The 24,098-nt window shown below is 38.2% G+C and overlaps 2 protein-coding genes across 8 annotated transcripts in view; both read right to left on the reverse strand.

The window, feature by feature from the left end:
* Positions 1-104: 104 nt before the first annotated feature.
* LOC117295993 (MAM and LDL-receptor class A domain-containing protein 1-like) lies at positions 105-3,394 on the reverse strand. Of its 2 annotated transcripts, none has more exons than XM_033778823.1 (5): positions 2,706-3,394; positions 1,983-2,147; positions 1,209-1,465; positions 786-879; positions 105-611 (listed from the first exon to the last, which is right to left on the reverse strand). In XM_033778823.1, the coding sequence occupies exons 1-5, from the start codon at positions 2,764-2,766 to the stop codon at positions 127-129; spliced, it is 1,062 nt and encodes a 353-aa protein (XP_033634714.1). In that variant the 5' UTR covers positions 2,767-3,394; the 3' UTR covers positions 105-126. The 2 variants fall into 2 exon arrangements, with proteins under 2 accessions (XP_033634714.1, XP_033634713.1); XM_033778822.1 differs by having other exon boundaries at positions 1,983-2,150.
* A 1,034-nt stretch (positions 3,395-4,428) lies between these two features.
* Positions 4,429-24,098, reverse strand: part of LOC117295251 (ras GTPase-activating-like protein IQGAP1) — a 65,638-nt gene continuing 45,968 nt past the window's right edge. For 4 of the 6 annotated variants that reach the window (XM_033777790.1, XM_033777788.1, XM_033777794.1 and 1 more), the window contains 17 exons: positions 22,645-22,719; positions 20,586-20,735; positions 18,270-18,410; positions 17,714-17,798; positions 17,354-17,518; positions 16,639-16,706; positions 16,135-16,267; positions 15,294-15,396; positions 12,815-12,956; positions 12,286-12,373; positions 11,823-11,926; positions 11,074-11,188; positions 10,856-10,942; positions 10,452-10,525; positions 9,701-9,817; positions 8,667-8,775; positions 4,429-8,188 (listed from right to left, as the gene is read on the reverse strand). In XM_033777790.1, coding sequence (XP_033633681.1) covers positions 8,075-8,188; positions 8,667-8,775; positions 9,701-9,817; positions 10,452-10,525; positions 10,856-10,942; positions 11,074-11,188; positions 11,823-11,926; positions 12,286-12,373; positions 12,815-12,956; positions 15,294-15,396; positions 16,135-16,267; positions 16,639-16,706; positions 17,354-17,518; positions 17,714-17,798; positions 18,270-18,410; positions 20,586-20,735; positions 22,645-22,719 — 1,870 coding nt within the window. In that variant the 3' untranslated portion in view covers positions 4,429-8,074. Of the gene's footprint in view, positions 8,189-8,666; positions 8,776-9,700; positions 9,818-10,451; positions 10,526-10,781; positions 10,943-11,073; positions 11,189-11,822; positions 11,927-12,285; positions 12,374-12,814; positions 12,957-15,293; positions 15,397-16,134; positions 16,268-16,638; positions 16,707-17,353; positions 17,519-17,713; positions 17,799-18,269; positions 18,411-20,585; positions 20,736-22,644; positions 22,720-24,098 lie in introns of all 6 variants that reach the window. The other 2 variants (XM_033777793.1, XM_033777789.1) reach the window with 1 other exon arrangement.

The raw sequence follows: 24,098 nt of genomic DNA on the forward strand, positions 1-24,098 counted from the left end.
TTTGTATCGCATTTACATTCGCAGGAAGTATGAACCAGGCTTAACACTGATAAAATGTTCACTTACATTTGCTCACTCCTCACAAGAAGGTCAAAATTGCACTTTTTAAAGTTCACTTAATAATATTTAAAATCCAAGATTTTCCTCGGGTAACGTATCTCCACAATGCATCGGGTCGTCGGCAGGTGCAATAGTTATCACTTCAAGCCCCTGATTGGCGGGGTATCCGATGACACTATACGTCACCTCACCCTTACGTCTCTGTGATTGGCTACTCTTGTAAATCACCACGGTGATGATGAGGAAGACCACACCCCAGAATGTTAACCCAGCCGCCAGAATCACAATGATAAGTTGACTGTCGATAGGTTCAAGGAGAACAACTTCTTCTGATTGTGTTTCAATAGTCGGAGATGAACCTGTCGCTGAATGGAACTCCAAACTCTTTGTTGATAATGGCAATGGTGAACTCTTCGATGGAAACTCAAAATTCTTTGTTGAAGACTCCCAGCTCGTGTTTGAAGATGCTGGTGTTTTCTTTGATGTTTCTGGGGAAGATGTGTTTTCAGTCGGAGTAGAGGGTGGAGAAGTTTCTGGCTGTGTTGTTACAGCTAATAACAAAAATAACAAAAATAATTTTATTTAATTTGTAAATTTAATTTGTTCTAAGGTGCATGACAATGTACAATAAAAATTGTTAAAACTACCGTAAATCCTGGGGTATAAAACAAAAATACAGAATACACAAATTTCAGAAATAACTATGGAGCAAAAAAACAACTCGCCTATTCCACTGCATGTTGTTTCTGATGTCACAGTGATGTCATCAATTGCAATATCCGATTTGAATCCGTCCCCTCTATGGGCCTCAAATAATATCTGCAAAATAAAAACATGTTTGTTATTTTAATTGAAAAACATTGTGGTCATTTTGGCAAACCCTGCTTTACTAAAAGTCGGTTCAAGACAAAACCACGGCTAGAGAAATAGAAATAAGTTTGTTCCAATTCTGGTTGAAGTGGAATCAGTTTCATAACTGCCATTGAACTCGGAGGAACATGACAAGTGCCTGAAAAGGTCCCATACTTCAACAAATATTTTCCTATATTAGTTTTGAGTTTAACCTTCTACACAAATACTTTCCCCTCGTACAAATGTACCTCCCCCCTCCCCTAAAAGCGTCTGAAGAATTTCTGACAAATTTTTACCTCAAAGCCTGACACTGAGCTTCCATCAACCTCTGCCCCAATCCACTCATCACCTTGTTCCCCCTTCAATGTCCACAATGATTCCATTGCAACCTCCCCCTGGTGGCGTAGGAGTACAGTCAATCGCCCAGTGTCCTTCCCGTGCATGTGATAGAAGAAGCTGACACAGAATGCCGGAGTTGGTTGGAATGTTGGACTGATGATGCGGGCAGCGTCCCAAGCACGAGGGGCAGATGTCTCAATGTACATGTAGTGACCTTAAAGTTCAAATCAAACCAAATATTTGTGACAGAGGTATCAGAGAAGAATTTTTGTTTATTTTAAACTGAAAAAAAAAACAGGGATGAGAGTCACTGCTGACAAACTGAAACTGGGACCCAGTTCTTAAGAGTTACATTGAAATGATTGCAATTTCACCTTTCAGTAAACTTTGGGAATAAAGCAGGGTGAAAATGGCTTTTGTGGCAAAATGAATCCAAGAGAATGTCAGTTGTCACTTCTAAAAGTGTCGTATCATCTCCAAGGAAATTGTAAATAATTTGGGTTAAAAACAGAAAAATTTACAAAAAAGTGTGTCTTGAACCTACAACCTCGGGACCAATGTGCCAGCACTCTACCAACTGAGCTATCTAGCTCTATGGTGGGTATATTTGAATATAAATGATTTTTCACAAGAAATTGCCTGGAACAATATGCCTGCAAATGACCACGTTAATCCCTTATGAAATATATATTTTTGAAAGACTGTTTCTATTTCACATTGTGTTTACTTACCATCGGTGGAGTTTACTCCAAGGGTGTGGTCATGAGATGGTCCCGTCTCAGATGTGGGCGTGTTCCCCCGGGTAACAGACCAATCAAAATCATCGGTGCTGTCCTGAACATAGCCACACGTGTTATCTGGAGTTTCAAAGTCACAGATATGACTGGAACCATCGACTGCTACAAAAACGGAAAAGAACAAAATATTGATGTAAAACTTTCATTGTGTTTTACCTGTACATCAATTAAGTACTGTATTAGTACTCCCTCCCACCACACTCCAAGTCCTTGGGTAACACAAAATCCAAAGTCCACAACCTTTAACATTCTATAGCAGATGATTATAAACTTGGCCAGCGAACTTGCCCAGTGGCCAGAGGCAACTTCTATTCTATACTTTACAAGTGAGTAGGCCTATCACAATGATGTCAATATGTTTAAATGCCTTATTTACTTTTGTTGGACTAATGCCATTTGAAGCCATTATTTTGTGACAAAAAGGGGACATTTTGACTTGCAGAAAAAATTCCTCTTTGGCATGTACCGAACCATATATTTTTGCTGTTCGATGATGTAATATCTTGCTCTGCAAGCCAAGAGTATCAAACAGAATCATAAATTTTTCACGATTTGAAGTCCGAGACTAGCAATTTTTCTCATTAGAAAGAGAGTGCATTACAAAACTAAATTTAACTTAAAAAACCTTTAATGGGATAGAAAGCATAGTTTTATTACCTGTCTGGAGTGATAGGGTAGCCCACAGGCAGAGAATGCCAACCGCTGTCGTCAAATCCATCGTTTGAAAATAGTCACCAAATCAAAGACCAATCAACCACACCAAGAACCACTTGCAGACAATAAAATGACAACTTCAGAGATAATTCCAGGCATTTAGAGCTTTTCTCACAGCCAAATCTCTTCCTGTTTTTGACAATCAACACCATGAAATTTCCTCTGCGGTGGCGGTGGGAAATCCTAAAATAAAACTAAAACGGTCCACCAAATCAAAATCGACATCGACAAAACAGGATCCTATGTATCTCATATGCATTTCCCTTACAAACAATAACGCCATGACTCTTATCATGTCTGTTGCATAGAGACCCTTGAATGTAAATTACGGTAGTAACTCTGCCACTCATTCCAAAGGTCGACTTCCAAAGTCCACAAGGAAGTGTACTGCAACAGACAAGATAACCGGAAAAAATAACAACTCTGCATAAATAGCAACCGACCATAAACTTGTCTACAATATCTACTTATATCTATTCCCGGTCTGGATAATCAGTAGGTGTTTTTGATTTATATCTCTGTGTCATTCACTTCTAGATTTCCTTCGGAGGGTTTGAAGAAATGTCCAGACATGTTTTGTCAAGTTTACGGTGGAAGGTTTTTTAAAGGAAAAAACAAAATATCACTGGATTATTTGCACAGCTTATATTTCCCCTCTTACACTGTTCAGCTTGAACTTTGATGACCCTCCAACCCTTGCATTAAAAGGTAGGCTCATGGACGGGTAAAAACTCAGAACATTAATGACCATAAAAATGTACTTGCTGAGAAGCACTGCAGCTGTTGATACAATGTAGTATCAAATATCTCGAGAAAGGATTCACTTCAAAGTATTATGGTTTTGATAACTGTTCACCCAAAACATTTGCAACATTTTGCATTATAAGGTAGAATCACGATAGATTGGTAAATACTCGAAAAAAATTAATGACAAAAAATTGCTGCACTGCAGCTGTTGATAAGTATGAAATATCTTGAGAAAGGATTCCCTTCTAAGTATTGTGGTTTTAATCTTGGATGAATCAATTTGATTCACTGGTTTGATTGGCTGCATATTGCGCCACAGCGCCCTGTAAAACCATATCATGGTCCAATGTAAAGGAATTGGTATCATACTTGAGAATGCTTGAGCACCATGGGCTTTACTGAGTAACAGATTTGAGAACCAGATAAAAAAACACCATTATTAAGTATATTTGGTTTGCGGTAACGCCATGTGTGTATGTACTTGCCAGGTAGAGTTTGATCTTAGAGAGCTGTCTTGCTTTCTATACCATCCGCCCTGGTAATAGTTAAAAAGCAGGACAGTTCTTTTCAGAACTGAGAAGTCTCCCGAACCTCCGATTATCTACTCCGCGGCAGTAGAATAAAGCAAGACAGTTCTCTAAGAACAACTCTACCTGGCAAGTAGATACACACATGGTGTTACCGCAAACCAAATACATATTGATACCTCACCATGCAATGCCTCAAATCCTATATACTATTATTAAGGTTCTCACTACGACCTTCTCTGTTCCATACTGAGTTATGTGCAAACCTAAGAACATTTCATTTGTTCAATCTTACCAATGTAAAACCGTCCTTTCAATCATGACAGCGATAACATTTACAAAACGGCAACAAAAATACTATTTTGGAAGGCAATAAAATACAATTCACACAATTTCGTTGATGCAAAATTTTATTTTGCAGATGGACTTTGTTTGACATTCCCTCATAAAAGGTCATAGTTCATCCATATTCTATTTTTAGCACCATGCCTCCATCTAATGTTAATAAGCAAATGCAGTTATGGTTTATTATTGCTAATAACATAGTGCTTATTAGTTAATAAATGCATAAGAAATTAAAACAATATATATATATATATATATATACCAAAACTAAACATTGGCCAGCATTGGCTTCATTATAGACTGACAACTAAGTTGTAAATCAATTTAGATGTCTACATTTTGTGTCATGTCCAACCATGCATGAGCTAAGGAGAACTAGGGTTTTTATTTCATGTTAATAAAACGCTAAGTGTTTAACAAATAAGAGTTTTGGCCTCCTATATTGGACTCCAATATTAAATGTTTAGGTCCCATGAAAGTAATGCATGGCAAAATATAGGTTGACATGCGACAAGTGTTCCTCCACTCAAATGAGAGGGATCTGTGTGTCTGATAACATTATGCTCCTTTTAAACATGCGAAATGAGTTCAAAGAACTAAAGCGAACCCCCAAAATGGGAAATTTCAGAACTGTAACTCTCTATATATACACTTCTCCCCCCCCCCCCACCCACAAAAGAAAAAAATAGAAAACATAAAAATAGAGCCAATTATAATGCAAGTTTGAATTGAGTGAACAGTAGGTGATTTCCTAGATGCACTTAAGAAACAGGTTTATTTTTGCTGGTTGGCCCCAAACCTTTTGTAAGGTGCTGTCTTTCCTTGAGTCTATTAACAGAACAAGGAGCAACACAGATTCAATGACATCTACATATTAATAAGGATCAATGGAAGACTGCTCGCAAACTACCTGCTGGTCCTGAAGGCATAGAGCTGCTTGAGCACAACGAAAGAAGCAAAGTCAAACAATTCAGAGCTCGCAGGTCGACCCAAATTTTGTTTCAAAAGACTAAAACATCTCTTCTACTTGGTTTCGGTTAATCATATTTCATGCATTACAATAACTACAAACCAATATGTAAAATATAAATTACAGTAGAAAGGCACACTTAACACTCAAAATCAGATAGTATAAAATCAAACAAGCTTTTGATAAATAAATGGGAAGAGAATAGATTATGACAATAAGGCACAGTAAAACTCTTTACAAGAAAAAAAGAGAGAGGCACAACAAAAATTCACAATTTTTTTTTCAAGTTTAACTGGGTTGACTTTGGGGTGGTGATTTTGTTTTGAATATCTACAAAGGCACATTTTCTTTGCAAAAAAATTACTTTAGTGTTTGTAGTGATTGCTAATATTTTAAAGATTATTTGAGATAAATTAAGTGTTTATTTCACAGAGGTCTAGATCGAAGGGATACTTGTTTCTGATTAATCATTTACGAGGCAGCGTTCGCTGGAAGTTTTTTAGTAACATTAAACAAATATTGAATGCATGTAATCAGATTATAAATAAATGTGCCTACCTCAAAGTCAAAGTGAATGACTGTTTCAACTGAGAGGGCAAAATTATTGAAATATGAACAAAAGAAAGTGAAATAGGCTTCTTTTAGGCCAAAAATTACAGGAAAATCTCTACTTAGTGCTCAATATCTACTTCCCTGCAATAAATGAATTTTGGAAGAAAAAAAAACCAAAACATTCAGTTGCAAGAATATTTTGGTAGTTGATGAATTCAATTTCATCTGCGTTTAAAATAAAATCTTTACAAAAACAAATATTGTTTCACAACATGGAGATTCTAGAGCCTAAACATTACACTCACAGTTCGCGACGTCGTCTTTCATGTTGCATGCATTGAAGTGCGATAATGCACGAACTACATGTTTTAAAACTGGGCTGCTTAAACCTGCCACACATCACACAAAAAGAAAGACATGAATTCTATACCACAACTAACTGGATAACAACTTGGTTGACATGCTGTGTTTAACTTAAGTTTATTTCAAGACTTTTTATTTTTTGCCAGTATTCCTGCTTTCAAGACAACCAAAATATTGAGAAAAGAGTAATTTTTTTAACAGTGGTTTAACAACCTGATGACACACCATGAACATTTCAGCTAAGACAAAAAAACTTTAACAAAAACAGCGGAATAATTTTTTTTAAAAAAACCTTTAAACAATACACTGAACCCGACAACAAATTATGGCTTGTTTATAACATAATTATTTTGGATAATTTCCTGTGCTTATAAATTTTGTCACCTCTTCTCGCAGCAAACTATTCAGAAGGGTTATAGACAAGACAATTAATTATGTACAACGTTTGTTACCACCTCGTTCAACAATTTTCAAAGCTATGCATTTCTAAATTTGCAATAAGGTTCATCTTTACAAAAAAATAAAAAATAAAATCAGGGAGTAAGTTTTTATCATTGTTATTTTTTGTAGTAATTACCAAAGGTATACCATGTGTAATCATTTTGAGTTATGAGTTATGAGTGAGTGATGACCTTCAAAGTTTGTTGGGTCATCACTCGATCAGAAAAAAACGTCAACCTACCCCACTATGCTCTCACTTGCATATAAACCAAGTGTACCAATATTCAAGCAATACACATTAAAACAAAATTAAATTGACATTTGGCTAAATTTCAACTATACAACACGGCACGATGCTTGACAATTTATATTTTCTTCTCCGAAATCTTAACTTATTCCCCCTTCCATTTTTGTTAGCTTACTTGATATATGAAAGTTGTACAAAATTTTAAAGAATAGACCAAATTAATTTTACAATGGAAGAGATTACAGTAGAAATTTATATACATTTTGATTCTAGTAATTATTACTGGTCATCATGTAAAGAATATGACTTGAAATTTCGGACAGAGCAACCAATTTTGGTCAAAATGTTTCTTCAAAATTTGGCACCTCGCTTTGTATGACAAACCAACTTCAATAAGGAAACCCTTCAAGCACTTGAAGGGTTGGTACAGCTAATGCTTTTGGTCGTCAAGTACACTCACCATTACCCGGCCTTTCCTCATTTGGACAAACGGCGGGAACGGTTATTTTGGAAACGATGCTTTGAACATCCACGTGAAGTGCTATATTGATAAATATAGGACTCCTATATTTTTGTGTCACATGTCATGGCAGTAAATACATGGCAGAATATGGTATGACACATGACAAGTGTTACACCAACCAAATGACCAGGGTTTATGTTTGTAATCAACTTTATACCTGGTAGTCTTTCCAGTTTAAAACTCGTGCACTAATTTTTGTCTGCGAATCACAAAAACTGTACCAACTCTTTACGTAAACTGAGCCTGGTTCCACAAAACTCATCTTGTCGAAGCTTCTCAAGTATCCACTATCGCCTTAATAGTGATTGGTTTTCGGTAATCCCAACTTGCTTGGTAATAACAATCAATCAACTTGTTTAAACCATCCCCTGAAGAAATCTTAAGCTGTTTCCGAGTTACGGCTACAACTCTCACTAAGGGTGTTGCTAAAGGACGTCCTATACTTCAACGCATGGTGTCGCAGAAAAATCTAGCAGAAATCTAGTCGTAGTCGACATTCAGACACAGCTTTGTAATTTAGATGCCTTGGACTTAGAAAATCAAGCTGAAGTCCCCACGCGGACACGACATTGTGAACTTAATTCTTCTGACTCCAAACTATTTGCCGTAAAACTTCTTATTGAGTAGATAGATGAGAAGGTTGACGTTGATCTTTGCTCGGCCGAACATGTTCATGACGGACGCTCCCTCGTACTGTAGCTGCAATAGATCCTGCGCAGAAGAGAAACTTAAGTTTAACAAGAGTTGATGTGCCTCACAATCTTGGAATTATTAACAATAATATAATACTATTGGAGTTTTATATCATGCACAAAACTATCATGCTCAAGGTTTTAGAACGACAAGAAAAACACCTTAAATAGGTTATGAAGTTTATGAATAATAATAATAATAAATAATAGTGGCTTCTTACATAGCGCTCAAATCCGTCACTCAGTGATGCTCATGCATTATTACCCCTGGTCACTGGGACATTTATTTCAATCCTAAAACCATCTCAGCTCCCTGGTGAGTATAAAGCCTGTGCGGCCAAGTATGTAGTGCACTAAGCCGAATCAATCACAAGTCGAGACCTTTCAAACCCATAATCTGCTGATTAGAGACACCAGAGCTCGAGTCCAGTGCTCTTAACCACTCGCCCACGATGCCCCAATTTTTTTTAGAAATCAAACAGGTAGGGGTTACTTACCTGGAATACAACCTGTACTGTGTCCATCTTGACTCCAAGGAACTTAGCCGAGATGTCAAATCCACCCGGCAAGGAGGACGGTCGGATCTCAAACATCACATTCTTGAATCTAGAAAGGAATCAGACAAATAAGATTCAAAATATTTTGAGGTATTAGTAGCTTGGAGTCAGATACAAACACATTATCAAGGCGATAACAATACAATCATGTTAATAAAAAGACTTTTATAAAGGCGTCAAATTGCCAAAAATAAAGCACCAATCGTCAAATTGCCAATCTAAGCCAATATATTGCCAATCTAAGCCCTAAGCCAATCTAAGCCCTAAAGCATTAACAATTCAATAATAATATTGATAAAAAGATATTTTTAACGCGCCAATTTGCCATAATGGCCTCAAAGCGCTAAATACAAAGGTAAAAAGCAATTTCCAAATTACAACATTACAATACAGAGGGTTTCCCATGAATACAATTTAAAAAGACAAAAACAAAAATATGTCCATGGCAGTTTAAAAAAAAATCTGGACCAGCCAGTGAACATTTGAGTATACGTCACACATTAAATTTCAAATCATAGAACACCAAATTGTGGCAAGGATATAGTGAAAAGTAACCGGGAAAAGTAGTTATCGTAAAAGTATTAAAACGCCTCACAGTAAACATGAATGATAAAATGCACATGTATTCCACCCCAACCCAACACAACATGCAGGGAAGAAGACCATTTTAACCATGGTTAATCACAACCAGTATTTGTACTTAGTCCTCCAGAGAAGACCAACTACTTGCCAACCAAACATTAAAGTTATGAACGACACAAACTGGCACTAACAAAGAAGACAGTAATTATATACATCAGATTAGAGCAAATAACATCAGTTACGGAGGGCAGCAATAAACAATTAGGACTGCAAATGGTTGACAAAAAGTATAATGAAACTCACTAGCCCGATGGGTTACTTTACAAAAAAGTTAAAGGCGCAAGGCCTGAAACACACTTCTATATTTAGTTTGGCACTATAAAATAACATACTGTGTATCTTCTAGTCCTTCAATCTCTAGTATGACCCCCTTTTCATGGAGTCTGGCTGCGTTGTACGTCACTGTGGCTGCTTTCTTATCCGTCTTGGTTTTAGCCTTCGACGACCTCCTGCATTATTAAAAAAAAAAAAAACCAACAATAAATGGATATTAGAGTGGTAAATTATGTGTGTCGTGGCCGAGCGGTCTACTGCATCGGACTCAAGTTCTGATGGTTGAAAAAACTTTTAATAATCAGGGAGTTTTTTCAAATCTGTTCATCAGAACATGAAAGATTGGTTTATTTTCAGAGAATTTTCTGCAAAGTCAAGGAGAGTTAGCAGCTCTGAAAAAAAGGGCCCAATTTTATATAGCTACGAGAGCAAAACTTTTACAGAGCAAAACAAAGCAGCTATAAGCATAACAAAATTAGGCTGACCGGAATATGGTTACCAGCCAATAGATTAAGCAGCTGTATGAAATCGGGTCAAGGTTTGACAAAATGGAACTGTCTGCCGCTGTCAACGCATATAAAGTCTGTGTAAATTACAGCCGCCGATTCCACAAAGAGTTAGGACTCGTCTTATCTCGAGTTAAGACGAGTAACTCGTCCTAACTTAGGATTAATCTTAAGGTCCGCATGCTACAGTGCAGGGTTGGGACTTATCCTAAGTCCTGAGATTAGTCTTAGGTTAGGAAGAGTTTTGTGAAATCGACGGCAGGGAACTTTCTGCAGAATCAGAGAGAGTTGGCATCCTACTTACTTTGCCTGTAGGTTGTCCAAGCAGGTTCGTATGTACTGATTGTAATAATCTGTCTGGTCCTCGTAGAACTCAGCCTTAAAGTCTGCCTAAGTCCTTAGTCTTAGGTTAGGAAGAGTTTTGTGAAATCGACGACAGGGAACTTTCTGCAGAATCAGAGAGAGTTGGCATCCTACTTACTTTGCCTGTAGGTTGTCCAAGCAGGTTCGTATGTACTGATTGTATACTTACTTTGCCTGTAGGTTGTCCAAGCAGGTTCGTATGTACTGATTGTATACTTACTTTGCCTGTAGGTTGTCCAAGCAGGTTCGTATGTACTGATTGTATACTTACTTTGCCTGTAGGTTGTCCAAGCACGTTCGTATGTACTGATTGTAATAATCCGTCTGGTCCTCGTAGAACTCAGCCTTAGCCTCCAGGGCACCCAGCGTACCTTTCATCTTCACGATGTCTTGTTTCCTTCGCTGTCGATAGCGACGTTGATTCCTTATATCCTATAAGTATTAGAAAATACAAGTTTCATAAACTTTGCAAAAAAATAGACAATGGCCTGATGTTTCGACCCTTGCAGAGTCTTTCTCAAAGAATCAAATTTTCTAAAACTTTGACTATGACATGTACATACCTGTGCTATTGCATTGACCATGATCTGATAGTGGTCTTCACTTTCAACCATTCCTGCCTTCTCAAGGATGTTCAGGTTTCGTAGAATCTTCTCCTTCTTGGATTGCAACGGCAACCTTCATAAATAAAAACAACAAACAAATGATCAGATATACAAAACGTCTAACTCCACAGGCACAACTTAAGGCCGAGTCACACTGCAGCGATAACGAAAACGACGCAAAGAGAACGCATTCTATTGGTTGAATTGCTTCATGCAGAATATGCCCACGCTCATTCAACCAATCGAGGACGTGCATTTTTAACGTCCTCTCCTCGTTTTTTGTTCCTCGAGGCCTGTGTGACCAGGCCTTTAATTTAAAGGCAATGGACACTATTGGTAATTACTCAAAATAATTATTAGCATAAAACCTTTCTTGGTGACGAGTAATGGGGAGAGGTTGATGGTATAAAACATTGTGAGAAACAGCTCCCTCTGAAGTGCCATAGTTTTCAAGAAAGAAGTAATTTTCCACGAGTTTGATTTCAAGACCTCAATCTCGAAATCAACCATCTAAACGCACAGAACTTCGTGTAACAAGAGTGTTTTTTCTTTCATTATTATCTCGCAAGCTCGATGACCGATTGAATTCAAAATTTTCACATGTTTGTTATTTTATGCATATGTTGAGATACACCAACTGTGAAGGCTAGTCTTTGACAATTACCAATAGTGTCCACTGGCTTTAAGAAGGGGAAAATATGACATACTTGCTATCGTCCATGGCCGACGTGTTCCGTTTCATCTTCTGACTACTATCAGCCTTCTCATCTTGCTTCATTCTCTGCTGCAGCATTGCGGAATGCTGCTCCTCCTACAAATAACAAATAAAAAGGAAGAGACAAAAGAAAATGGTTTAAAATAATGTATGACTTAACAAAAAGATGTACACCCCTTCAAAACTATCACTTTGGCTTGGGGTTAGGCTAGTTAAAGTCCCACACCGAAAAATCAGATTTTCAAAATAAGTGACGGGGTCCCAGACTATGCCAAAGCCATTATTTTGAAAAGGGCCTTAGTCTTCACTCAAATACAATTCTGACTCCATTTTGGCCAAGAGTTACCTCAAGGAGTTTGTGTATAGAATAAGAAGAAGAAAAAAAGGTAAAAAAATGGTCTGCTGTAGTACCAAAGTGCATGTAAAGTCTGTATAAATCGCATTCTCTTTGCTACCTGTTCATCTGAAGCTGTAGTATTTAAGATCTGTGTGACATTATCCCCAGATTGGCAGCGTATCACGTCAACAAGTAATCTCTTGGTCCTATTTAAAACAGAAACAGATTTCGAAAAATAATTTTGCATTAACAATTTTAAAACAAGAAGGCTTTCAGACAAAAATTGCACAATTCCTTTTCGGGGTCACTGGACGTGTTTGGTAATTACACAAAATATATATTAGCATAAAAACCACCACTGGAAAGCTTCTGATAGTATAAACATTCTGAGAAACGACTCCCTCTGAAGTAACGTAGTTTTTGAGGTAATTTCTCCCTTAAATTATTAAAATCTGAGAAAGGCACCTGAAAGCACACAAATTTGTGCAACAAGGTTTTTTCCTTTCATTATACTCTTGCAACTTTGATGACCCATTGAGTCCAAATTGTCAAAGTATCTTTAAGGCCTCCATTGAATGGAATTACCATTCAAGAAAAAGTGGGACGTAACAAAATCATTGAGAGAGATTCTCTAAAAAAAAACTCACTTGATGAAGAGTCGTTTCTTGTCGCTATCGTCATCTTCTTGTAACTCAAACTTATTAGTGAGTGTGAGTGACATCTCAGTCTTGGCCATACTTGCCAGGATTGCATCGTACTGAGCATCCCCTGCCTCACCTGGTATCTCACCTGTAGGTCAAAGGTCAGGGTTAAAGTTCACACTCAATACAGTAAAATAGTTTCACATTATTATCATAAACTTCTGGTAATGATGCCAAGGATACCTCATAAGTGAACTTAATCACTGTAGCTCGCAAGCCTGAGGAAACCTGTAAACCTTGTATTGGGGGGCGTACATCATGCTACATATCCAGCACAAAATGTGTGTGAGACATTACAAGTTATCACACAAGCGCAAGTGGAATACGGAAAAATATAGCGCTTCTGCGTCCCATATCCAACGAGGCCGAAGGCCAAGTTGGATATGGGACGCAGACGCGCTATATTTTCCGTATTTCCACGAGCGCGCCTGATAACGTATTTATCTTCAAGCAAACTTGGCGCGTGACATAGAACACACAATACGCATGGTAGTGATATTAGCCGTGCAATATTATACACATAATGAATGTTTATGAGTGCAATGGTGCAAATATGTTCATGAGTTGAAAGATGGAATGTTCTATTCAACGAGGCGGAGCCGAGTTGAATGGAACATTCCAGCTTTCAACGAATGAACATATTCGCACCATTGCACGAATGAAAAACATTCATTATTTGTTTTATATAACATCCAAGTAGATCTTTGTCATTTTGATTGAAAGATACAACTTTCAAAACAAACAAAGCGTAGGCCTCCAATTTTTAATTGTAGAAGACGAATGCTAGTAATTTTACTAATATGCCTTGCTGCGTTACCGAAGACAACGCGCACGCAGTGATGTTTTTACTCAGCTTTTTCGTTCCATCCGAATAGTACCATTGCACGCTGGCAGCGTGCAATGGTACTTTTCGGATGGAACGAAAAAGCACGGTGAGTGACTCAGCGTGCAATGGTACTTTTATTTGCTATCACGTGACGGACAATCCTCCAATCAAATGGCAAGGATCTGCTTGGGTGTTATATAAAGGTTTTTATCACCACTCCATTCTGCGAATCTGATTGGAGGATCAGCGCGTACTTGAAGAAAATTTGGATTTGTTGATTCAAACAATAATTCATGCTCATCACATTCTCGATCAGGCAAGAAGAGACTGCATTTTGTCAAAAAGTATTGTCTTTTTAAATGGCACAGCTCCCAAACCAAAAATGAGAAAATTAGCTGATCAGCTGAAATAGTTACATGTCTTTTGTTTGGTAGGCCGTTAGGTTCTATGAAAACAGCAAATTGTCTATGCAAGATGGCCTCCTGTTTCTCCAAAACTTCATGCATTAATTTTTAACATACCATGCACCAGAAGCGAATTAAAATGCACAAAAATAGTTTTAAGATAGTGCTTTAAATAATTCTGTGAGAGAGTACAGTGTCAAACAACTCCATGCACTTATTGTTGGATCTTCAGAGTACTCATACAAAATTGTTAAGCTGATCAAGTAAAAGGTGTGTTTAATGGTTTTCTGCTTAGCAAACATTTTGCAGGAAACCAGTCACATAGTCCATTTGGGATGGCACTTTGGCAGGTAACCTCATTCTGGTAAGCAACGTGTTGCTGCTAGCTACTTCTTGTGCTTGAGCAACTCTATCAAATTGGGTCCTAAACTTGAATCCAGTGCTCTTGACCGCTCGACCACGACAAACCATATCAAGCGGTCTGTGTCCAAATGGTTTCTCAGGCTCAAAATACAACATTTATTCAAGCTTTTGAAGTGCAGGACCCATGCGACCATGCAAGACTCTACCTCTGTTGAACAAACTAAGAGCCTGGTGATATTTCCGACTCATCATTGGATCTATATAAACACCTAGAACATACACCACATGTACAAACAAATCACATCAATTTGGTTCATATTTTTTTTCATTTATTTATTCATTTATTTGTTCATAAATTTCTTAACACCTTAATGTGACTGAAAGACTTGCAAAAAATAGTTTATGACCCAATGTTTCGACCCTAGCAGAGTCTTTCTCAAAGGCTGCAGCAGCAGCAGCAGCAGCAGCAGCAGCAGCAGCAGCAGCAGCAGCAGCAGCAGCAGCAGCAGCAACAACAACAACAACAACAACAACAACAATAATAATAATAATAATAATAATACTAATAATAATAGACCGTTTTTATATAGCGCTTTTCACGCCCGAGGGGTGTCTCAAAGCGCTTCCAACATTATTACCCCTGGTCACTGGGCCTTAAATCATTCCTTAAACCATCTCAGCTCCCTGGGGAGTATACAGCCTGTGCGCAATATATGCGCTACTCGGCTAAACCGATCACAAGAAACATCTCTGCCCTCACATAAGCAATGAAGTGGAAATACATGAATAGAGAGAGAGAGTCAGAAAGACATGATTGACGTTTTCTTCTTACCTAAGATGTCTTCGGGTGAGGGGACTTCCCCAAGATCTTCTAGCAGCTCGTGGAGAGGATCGGTTCCCTCCAGTGCCAACGACTCAAGATGCTCAAGTAACAACTGAAAGACAAAGTACCAATCATTAAATCTTTTGAAATAAAACAAATTTAAAAATTAAAAATTCCTGGGAAATAGCTGCCCCCGCTTGGCAGGGCCCAATTTCATAGAGCTGCTAAGCACAACAATTTGCTTAGGATGAAATTTCTGCCTCGATAAAAACAGGATTACCAACCAATACTCCACACGGTTTTCAGGATGAGCAAACAACAGCTGAATACCAGTAACAAGCAATATGCAACAAATGGAAATTTGGTTGGTAATCCTGTTTTTATCAAGGAAGAAATTTCATGCTAAGCAAATTTTTTGTGCTTAGCAGCTCTATGAAATTAGGCCCAGATCACTTCATTTACCCCCAGGAGCATCACATGCTGGGTGGTAGAGGCTGAATTAAAACACCTTGAGAATTTCCTGTGATTTTATTTCCTAGCAACTGGCTCAGTGGTTAACAAATAATAACAAAATGTATTATTTTAAAAATGAATTAGGGAGAAAGTTGTTAAAATGTTCAGTTTGATTTTAATTACTATGCCTCTTGAAACACTTTCATCACTTCATTCCAGGAATTGGACAAATTAACACAAATAATTTTGCTACTCTTATTTTGTTTTCTTTTCCTCATAGAAGTTAGTTTATTACTACAAAACTATGTACTCTGTGTAAGGCGAAAAACAAATCAAAATAACAGGGGTATTTTTGCTACTTTTATTTTGTTTTCTTGTCCTAAAAATGCCAACTCACAGCGTGCGTGTCGATGATCTCCTTGACTGACATGTACACTATGGGTTTGGAAGGGTTGACAAAGTCTGCGTACTCATCGATATTAAATCGTTCTTCTGGCTCCGGTACATCGCACACCTTCAGCAGGAAGTTCCTTAGAGAGTGAAAACAAATATAATTATGGTTTAAACATTTCCTAGCGGTGACATCGAACATAATATCAAAAAAATAAAAGCAAAGGTTCAAAAGGAAAGGTATAACATTGATCTTTGGAATTGTGCTTCCAATATTTTTTTTTATGATATATATTCGTTTGAGAGAAAAGTGAAAGTGGAAAACTAGTCTGCCATACTTTTTGGGTTGGGCAAGTGGTTCGGTGGGTATGTCAAATGCTAATAATCAGTAAAAAATTACAATCAACAACTTCAATAGACAATTAGTAATGGTGGACAGTGTATATCTTGATAAGAATTTATATTTTGTAGCTACCAATGTTTGTAACCCTCACTCTAAAGGAATGCTTACTTGAACCGTCCAAATGCCTCGTTGACAAATCCATTGAGGGAAGCTAGGTGAGCACTTTCACCACCAAACTGCAACAGCGCAAAATAAATAAGGAAACAAAAGCAAACATAGCGTGAACACATCAAGCAGGATAGGGAGAGGGGGATGACAAACGGTAGTCTTTGAATTTTATAGTTGGCAAAGCATCCCAATGGATACATCACACAATTGTTTTGTAAAGAAGACGATGAAAAACGTTTTAAACCCCCCATAGGGAAAACCCACGCAGTCAGGTAGGGACTGAAAAAAATCAATCCACATGCAAGGCTTTGGTCTCAGGTGGGATTCGAACCGGCATACACCGAGGTGAAGGCAGGGACAAAAAACACTGAGCAGACTTTACTGCCCTCAATTGTACCATTTGAAATACACCCCCCCCCCCCACAAAAAAATAAAATATTAATAAATCAAAATTTAAATAAAATAAAAATGAGTGGGATAACCATGTGCCAACGGTTGTACGGCAAATTTGTGGGTTAGGGGCTTACCACAGGAAGGGATAGCCTCAAAACCAGTTAAAACAATGAGCAAAATAATTCCTTCTTAGTTTCATCTTGTTCACAAACACCAACAGCGTAGCAAAACTACCGTCAACAAAAGAATAATTTGCCAAAGGAATAGAGACCATTTAAAAAGGAAAACAAATCAGGGGTTTGTAGACAAAAATCTTGCCTACCGCTTTTCCGGATGCAACAGCCTGCAGGACCTTAGTGACAGATCCCAAGTTTCTCCGTTGGTCATTGGTCATTCCTTTCTCTACTGAGATGTCAATGATATCAAACGCATCTGGAGCAACGATGGCTGGGTTCATGTAGCGATAGTAGATCAGATTACCAACAATCTAAAGAAAGACAAAAAAAACTTCTTTAAAGGGATAGTTCAGTATTTGTGAAGATAACATTAAAGGGAATTTTTTTGAAGCCATTCACCATTCAATGATAAAAAAAAAAATTAAAATTTGGGTGGGTGGGTCCACCAATTTATTTTCTTCAGTTTTTTTCATTGACTAATCCAAATGGTTAGACCCTAAGCTCACCTTCAGTACTTCCTCATCTGTGGAATTAGGGAATTTGTTGTGAAGTGACAACTTCAAGACTTTGGCAATGTAGCGGATACCATACCTACAAGAATTCAGAGTAACAAACAGATATATAAGTACAATTAAAACAAATCAACTAAACAATCTCTTTTGTAGAAAACACTGCTTAATTAATTTTCTTGCAAAGCAAAACAAGAATGTGGCACCAGAGGCAACAATTATTTTTTTTTTTAAATGTTGGCTGGTAACCTGTTTCTGCTATCTCGTGGTTCAGGGAATTTTACAGTTACCAAGCGAACGTAAGTTGCACTTCCTGGCCCTGCAGCCGATTTCAGCAAACGCTAGGAGTTAGGACGAGTAGCTTGTCCTAACTTAGGATGGGTTCAATGCGTCCTAACGTCTATGGATACGGAACTTACCTCATCATAAGTCCTAAGATTAAAGTTAGGAAGAGTTTGGTGAAATCGACAGCTGGTTCTAATAAGTTGGAAACGTGGAAAGAGAAAAATGCATTGGGAGCATAGTGCCTTGCCTCTATGCCTTGTGTACTTACGGGAACTTATCGATGGCGGATATGATGGCAGTGAGGAATCTTTCAGCTACGGCACCAAGGCTCTTGACTGATTGCTCTATTCTCTCTAGTACCTCCTTGTGTTGTAAAGCTACCTCTGTAGGTACGTCGTACGGAAGCTTACTGTAGAAAGGAATCAAGCAAAACCAAATCATAAAAAAACTTTCACTTCTATGTTAAAGCCAGTGGACACTATTGGTAATATAGTGTGTATCTCAACATATGCATAAAATAACAAACCTGTGAAAATTTGAGCACGATCGGTCGTCGGAGTTGCGAGATAACTATGAAAGAAAAAAAACACCCTTGTCACACAAAGTTATGTGCTTTCAGATGCTTGATTTTGAGCCTTCAAGTTCTAAACTTGAGGTCTCGAAATCAAATTCGTTGAAAATTACTTCTTTCTCCAAAACTACGTCACTTCAGAGGGAGCCGTTTCTCACAATGTTTTATACCATCAACCTCTCCCCAATACTCGTTACCAAGTAAGGTTTTAAAGCCAATAATTATTTTAGGAGTTACCAATAGTGTCCACTGCTTTTAAAAAAAAAAGTCGAGTGACTGAAATACCTCACTATGGGTACTAGAGTACCACTTGTGGCCACTGATGTGAGCTATCGAGCCAATTCAACTGCCACAAGGGGTAGCTGACACCTACTGAAACAGGTTTACCCACTTAACAGACCATATGAATGTAGGCATGGTCATCATCCACTAGGAGAGGTTTACACACTTAACACATCATATAGATGTAGGCATGGTTATCATCCACTAGGAGAGGTTTACACACTTAACACACCATATGGATGTAGGCATGGTCATCATCCACTAGGAGAGGTTTACACACTTAACACATCATATAGATGTAGGCATGGTTATCATCCACTAGGAGAGGTTTACCCACTTAACAGACCATATGAATGTAGGCATGGTCATCATCCACTAGGAGAGGTTTACACACTTAACACATCATATAGATGTAGGCATGGTTATCATCCACTAGGAGAGGTTTACACACTCAACAGACCATATGAATGTAGGCATGGTCATCATCCACTAGGAGAGTTTTACACACTTAACACATCATATAGATGTAGGCATGGTTATCATCCACTAGGAGAGGTTTACACACTTAACACACCATATGGATGTAGGCATGGTCATCATCCACTAGGAGAGGTTTACACACTTAACACACCATATGGATGTAGGCATGGTCATCATCCACTAGGAGAGGTTTACACACTTAACACACCATATGGATGTAGGCATGGTTATCATCCACTAGGAGAGGTTTACACACTTAACACACCATATGGATGTAGGCATGGTCATCATCCACTAGGAGAGGTTTACACACTTAACACACCATATAGATGTAGGCATGGTTATCATCCACTAGGAGAGGTTTACACACTTAACACACCATATGGATGTAGGCATGGTCATCATCCACTAGGAGAGGTTTACACACTTAACACACCATATAGATGTAGGCATGGTTATCATCCACTAGGAGAGGTTTACACACTTAACAGACCATATGAATGTAGGCATGGTCATCATCCACTAGGAGAGGTTTACACACTTAACAGACCATATGGATGTAGGCATGGTCATCATCCACTAGGAGAGGTTTACACACTTAACACACCATATGAGTGTAGGCATGGTCATTATCCACTAGGAGAGGTTTACACACTTAACACACCATATGGATGTAGGCATGGTCATCATCCACTAGGTGAGGTTTACACACTTAACAGACCATATAGATGTAGGCATGGTCATCATCCACTAGGAGAGGTTTACACACTTAACAGACCATATGAATGTAGGCATGGTCATCATCCACTAGGAGAGGTTTACACACTTAACACACCATATGAATGTAGGCATGGTCATCATCCACTAGGAGAGGTTTACACACTTAACAGACCATATGGATGTAGGCATGGTCATCATCCACTAGGAGAGGTTTACACACTTAACACACCATATGGATGTAGGCATGGTTATCATCCACTAGGAGCCTGGCTGGTAGAGCAGAATGCACTACCTTCCCAACTTTTTACGAAGCAATAATGTCATGACGGGGTTTCGAACCAACACTCTGCTACTGACAACACAACAGCTTGGGTGCAGTGAGCTAGACTACTATGCTTGATGTGAGCGCAATTCTTTGCTTAGGGTAAACAGACCCATGAAATTGGGCCCTATTTGGCTGGTGTTAATGTTCAACTCGACCCCTATAAAGTTAAACAAAACAATAAAACCACTCGGCATCTTTATCCCTACCTTGCTTCACCAGTCTGAGACTCCATCTGATTAATCCATGCCTTGTAGACGTCTGTCGGGCTGGTGTTAATATTCATCTTCTTATCGTCCATCACGCCCTTCACTAGAGGCTGTAGGATGTCCCTCAGTGAACTCTGACCTTTGGTACCCCTGGTAGGAGATAAATGTACAAGGATGATCAAAGAGAACAAATCTGTAATACAATAATATGTTAATCTGGAACGTTAATCCGGAGGTCGTCGGTTCAAGTCCTGCTCCTGTCAGTGTTTCTTTGTTCAAATCCAAACTTGTTGAAACTTACCTAGTCAGTTTCCCTTGTGATTTATTATTTAATAAGACATCCTAACATTGAAAATGGTTATAGAGCTTTGAACTAAACCGAGATTCAATATACATTTCAATGTGACTTGAAAGTGCAAAGAACGATCACTGTGGACAAATTGAAAGATGATAAAATGGAAAACTTCACAACAATGAATTTGAAAGCAAATACTCTACTTTGGGCCTGGAATTTCATCTTTGAGAGGCAAGGCCATTTTTATTATGCACTTCCATTAGAAAATATATGAGATATATAAGAGGCATAAAGGTCAAGACAAGGGGCACAAAGGTCATGGCCTCTGTGTCCTAAGTGTAATTCCAGACCTGCTACTTTTGAGATCCAATTCAACAATATTTTTGCAAAATGGAAGACAACTACTTTTGTCTATCAAAAGAAAGAACGAGGGAGTCAAAGATCATGCAAAGTTAAATTTCTGAAATATCATGCATTTCAAATGTCAAATGTGAACCAATGTAGACAGGCACCTCAAATGAGGTCGGTACAAGACAAATGATGGGAAGATATATCTAAAAGAGACATAATGCTTGAACACAAGAGGGCGGTAGTCGGGATGGGAGTGGGGAGCAGAGCCATATATTGGGAAAGTTGCGACAACTTGCGATTAGAAACCATTTTGGGTCCAAAACGAATATGAATATTCCATCCTCTCTTTAATATAAGCAAGATTGAAATGAGCTGTAAGAAGCAATCACTAGCGGGTGACCACAGTGGTAAACTACATCGGGACCTATATGAAAGCACAGTCATGCAGAGTACCAGTGATTCATACCTCCTTGTTCTGCATACAGTTTAAACATTAGCAGCATTCCCGTAAAACAGACAACAGTTAACTGTTAGTAAATACTGATCCCAAAAAACCACAACCCAGGGCTCAAGTTTCTTTTGAATAAGTTCAAATACGCATCACAAAAAACTACTCTTTCATGACAATTTTCCTGGGTGTGTTTTGCGCATCAAACACTTTCTGGATCAGCTGCATAAAGGGTCCTCACTAAGCATGTTTGGAGTAGTTTTTGTGATGCGCAAATGAGCATTTTTGACAACTATTTCTCAAATTATTCTTATATAAGCTTTTCAGTTTAAAACCACTTCCTAAGAAGTTAGCAGGTACATTCGTGTAAATACAAAAAAAAAACAATGTTGTAGATCTTGCTAAACAAATATTTATGTATCCTCTGTGACCAGTATCCTGCTCATTGTTGCTGAACAGAAAGAGTTATTTACTGCTTGGGCAATTACCTAGTATTCCAAAAAGTCTCAGACTAAAAATAAAAACCATAGTAGCTTGGTTTATAGGAGACTTTAGAACGCTAGCAGACTTACCAGGTAAATGTCCATTGTGTACGTAGTTCTGAGCACGCGCACATTACCGAGAACAATGGATTTTACCTAGTACTTTTAAAATGTTGCGGTTTATCTCCCTTTCTATATATTGTAATATTTTTACTGGCGATTCTTTGTTATTTAACGTTTACTTTTGTAACCTTCATCTATGTAAATACATGTATAGAATAATGATTTTAAAGTTTTGGTGTATTTTTTATAACAAATCCAACAGTACATGGTTGCAAATAAAATAAACCTCACCTTACCTACTTAAGTCTGCTGCCACCAAGCACCCTAAAAGTCCCCTATTGAAACATAGGTTGCCTAAACGTCACAAGCCTAGAATCTAGGTGTATTTACAATTTGTGCTCGTTTCCCAAGCTGTCTTACCTGTTGAATGTGACCACCATTTTGATGACCATAGGGCTTCCTGTCACAATCTCCATCATCTTGTCCACTTTAGAACTGTCGATACAAAACACAAACAGATAAGAGTCAGAGGAGGATATATGATCAATATCTGGGTCCAATTTTACGGCTCCTCTTACCGCAAATAAGAACCATAGCGCACGGTGGTCTGGTTATAGAGTTTTTTTTAACTTTTTATCAGCAGTGTGCAGGAAGAGGGAAAGTTTCCAACTGCCATGAACAAATCAAGCTCATTTTCAACAGAAAGAAAACTATTAGATTGTAGAAAAATGTCAGTGAAATTTTGGAAATCTCTTTTGAAGGATAGTGGGGTTCGCTGAGACGAATCATTCATCAACTCATTTTCAACAAGGAAATGATTTAGGCTGAAAAAGTCAGATGTAGTTGCTGCGTCAAGGCTCGGTCCCACTGCAGCGATAACGAGAACGATCACAATGCAAAGAGAAGGCATTCTATTGGTTGAATTGCTCTGCACAGAATATGCCTGAGCTTATTCAACCAATCAAGGGCGTATATTGATAACATTTTCGTTCTCGTTCTCGTTATCAAGCCTGTGTGACCGGGCTTTACGCTGTCTGTAGGTAAAGCTAAATCATATCGGTGGTGAAGTTCTTTTTGTACAAATGTTTGATATTCCAATACACAGAAGTCACCAATGCCAGTTCACCCATGCGCATCAGCCTACACAGGGAGACCCCTAGAAACATGTTTATGTGGATTTGATATGGACCAAATAAGGTGATAAACAGCATACAAATTAGAAAGGAAAAATCAGCACATTTGACAGCTAAGAATTATATACTTTACTTGATGACCACTGAAACTCAAGATTCAGACAGAAACTGGATCTCAAATTATATTCCTTCAATGACTGACAACTCATTTTGTCTTAACGAGGAATGATACTCAACTTGCTTTCCCCCCTTTCCCCAAACAGGCAAGAGCAAAATGTGCTGCACTTTCCCAAAAGATAAGAATTGAAAACATTCCAAACAGCACGCAAACAACCACCAACATGCAACTTTGGCCGTGTCCAAACTAAACCAGGAGGCAATTGCCTCCAGTGCTTCTGTGAAGTATCAGGCCTGCTTTTTCAAATAGATCCTTTTAAGCCCGGTCCATACCTCCTGTGAATGCGATTGCGATACGAATGTTGACGTCACAAATGCGCAAGGAAATTCGCGCTGAGTTGAGTTGTGGGCAACTCTCTTGCGAATATTGCAGCGAAAGAGGAGTTGTGACGTCAAATTCACATCAAATTCGCATCGCATTCGCATTGGCAGGAAGTATGAACCGGGCTTTATAGTCAACATGCAAAATAACATACAGTACACTTAAAACACATGCACAACCACAATACACTGTACTACAAACACATGCACAACCACAGATATACATTTTACTTCAAACACATG

Source organism: Asterias rubens, chromosome 10 (assembly GCF_902459465.1).
Source record: "Asterias rubens chromosome 10, eAstRub1.3, whole genome shotgun sequence".
NCBI lineage: Eukaryota > Metazoa > Echinodermata > Asteroidea > Forcipulatida > Asteriidae > Asterias > Asterias rubens.

Bases quoted from the DNA above. Each gene is read 5' to 3' on its own strand.
- LOC117295993 (XM_033778822.1), bottom strand. From the start codon at position 2,766: ATGGATTTGACGACAGCGGTTGGCATTCTCTGCCTGTGGGCTACCCTA. The intron at 1,466-1,982 runs GTAAGTAAACAC...TTGAACTTTAAG, and splicing joins TGGAGTAAACTCCACCGATG to GTCACTACATGTACATTGAG. The intron at 880-1,208 runs GTAAAAATTTGT...TTTATTTTGCAG, and splicing joins GCTCAGTGTCAGGCTTTGAG to ATATTATTTGAGGCCCATAG.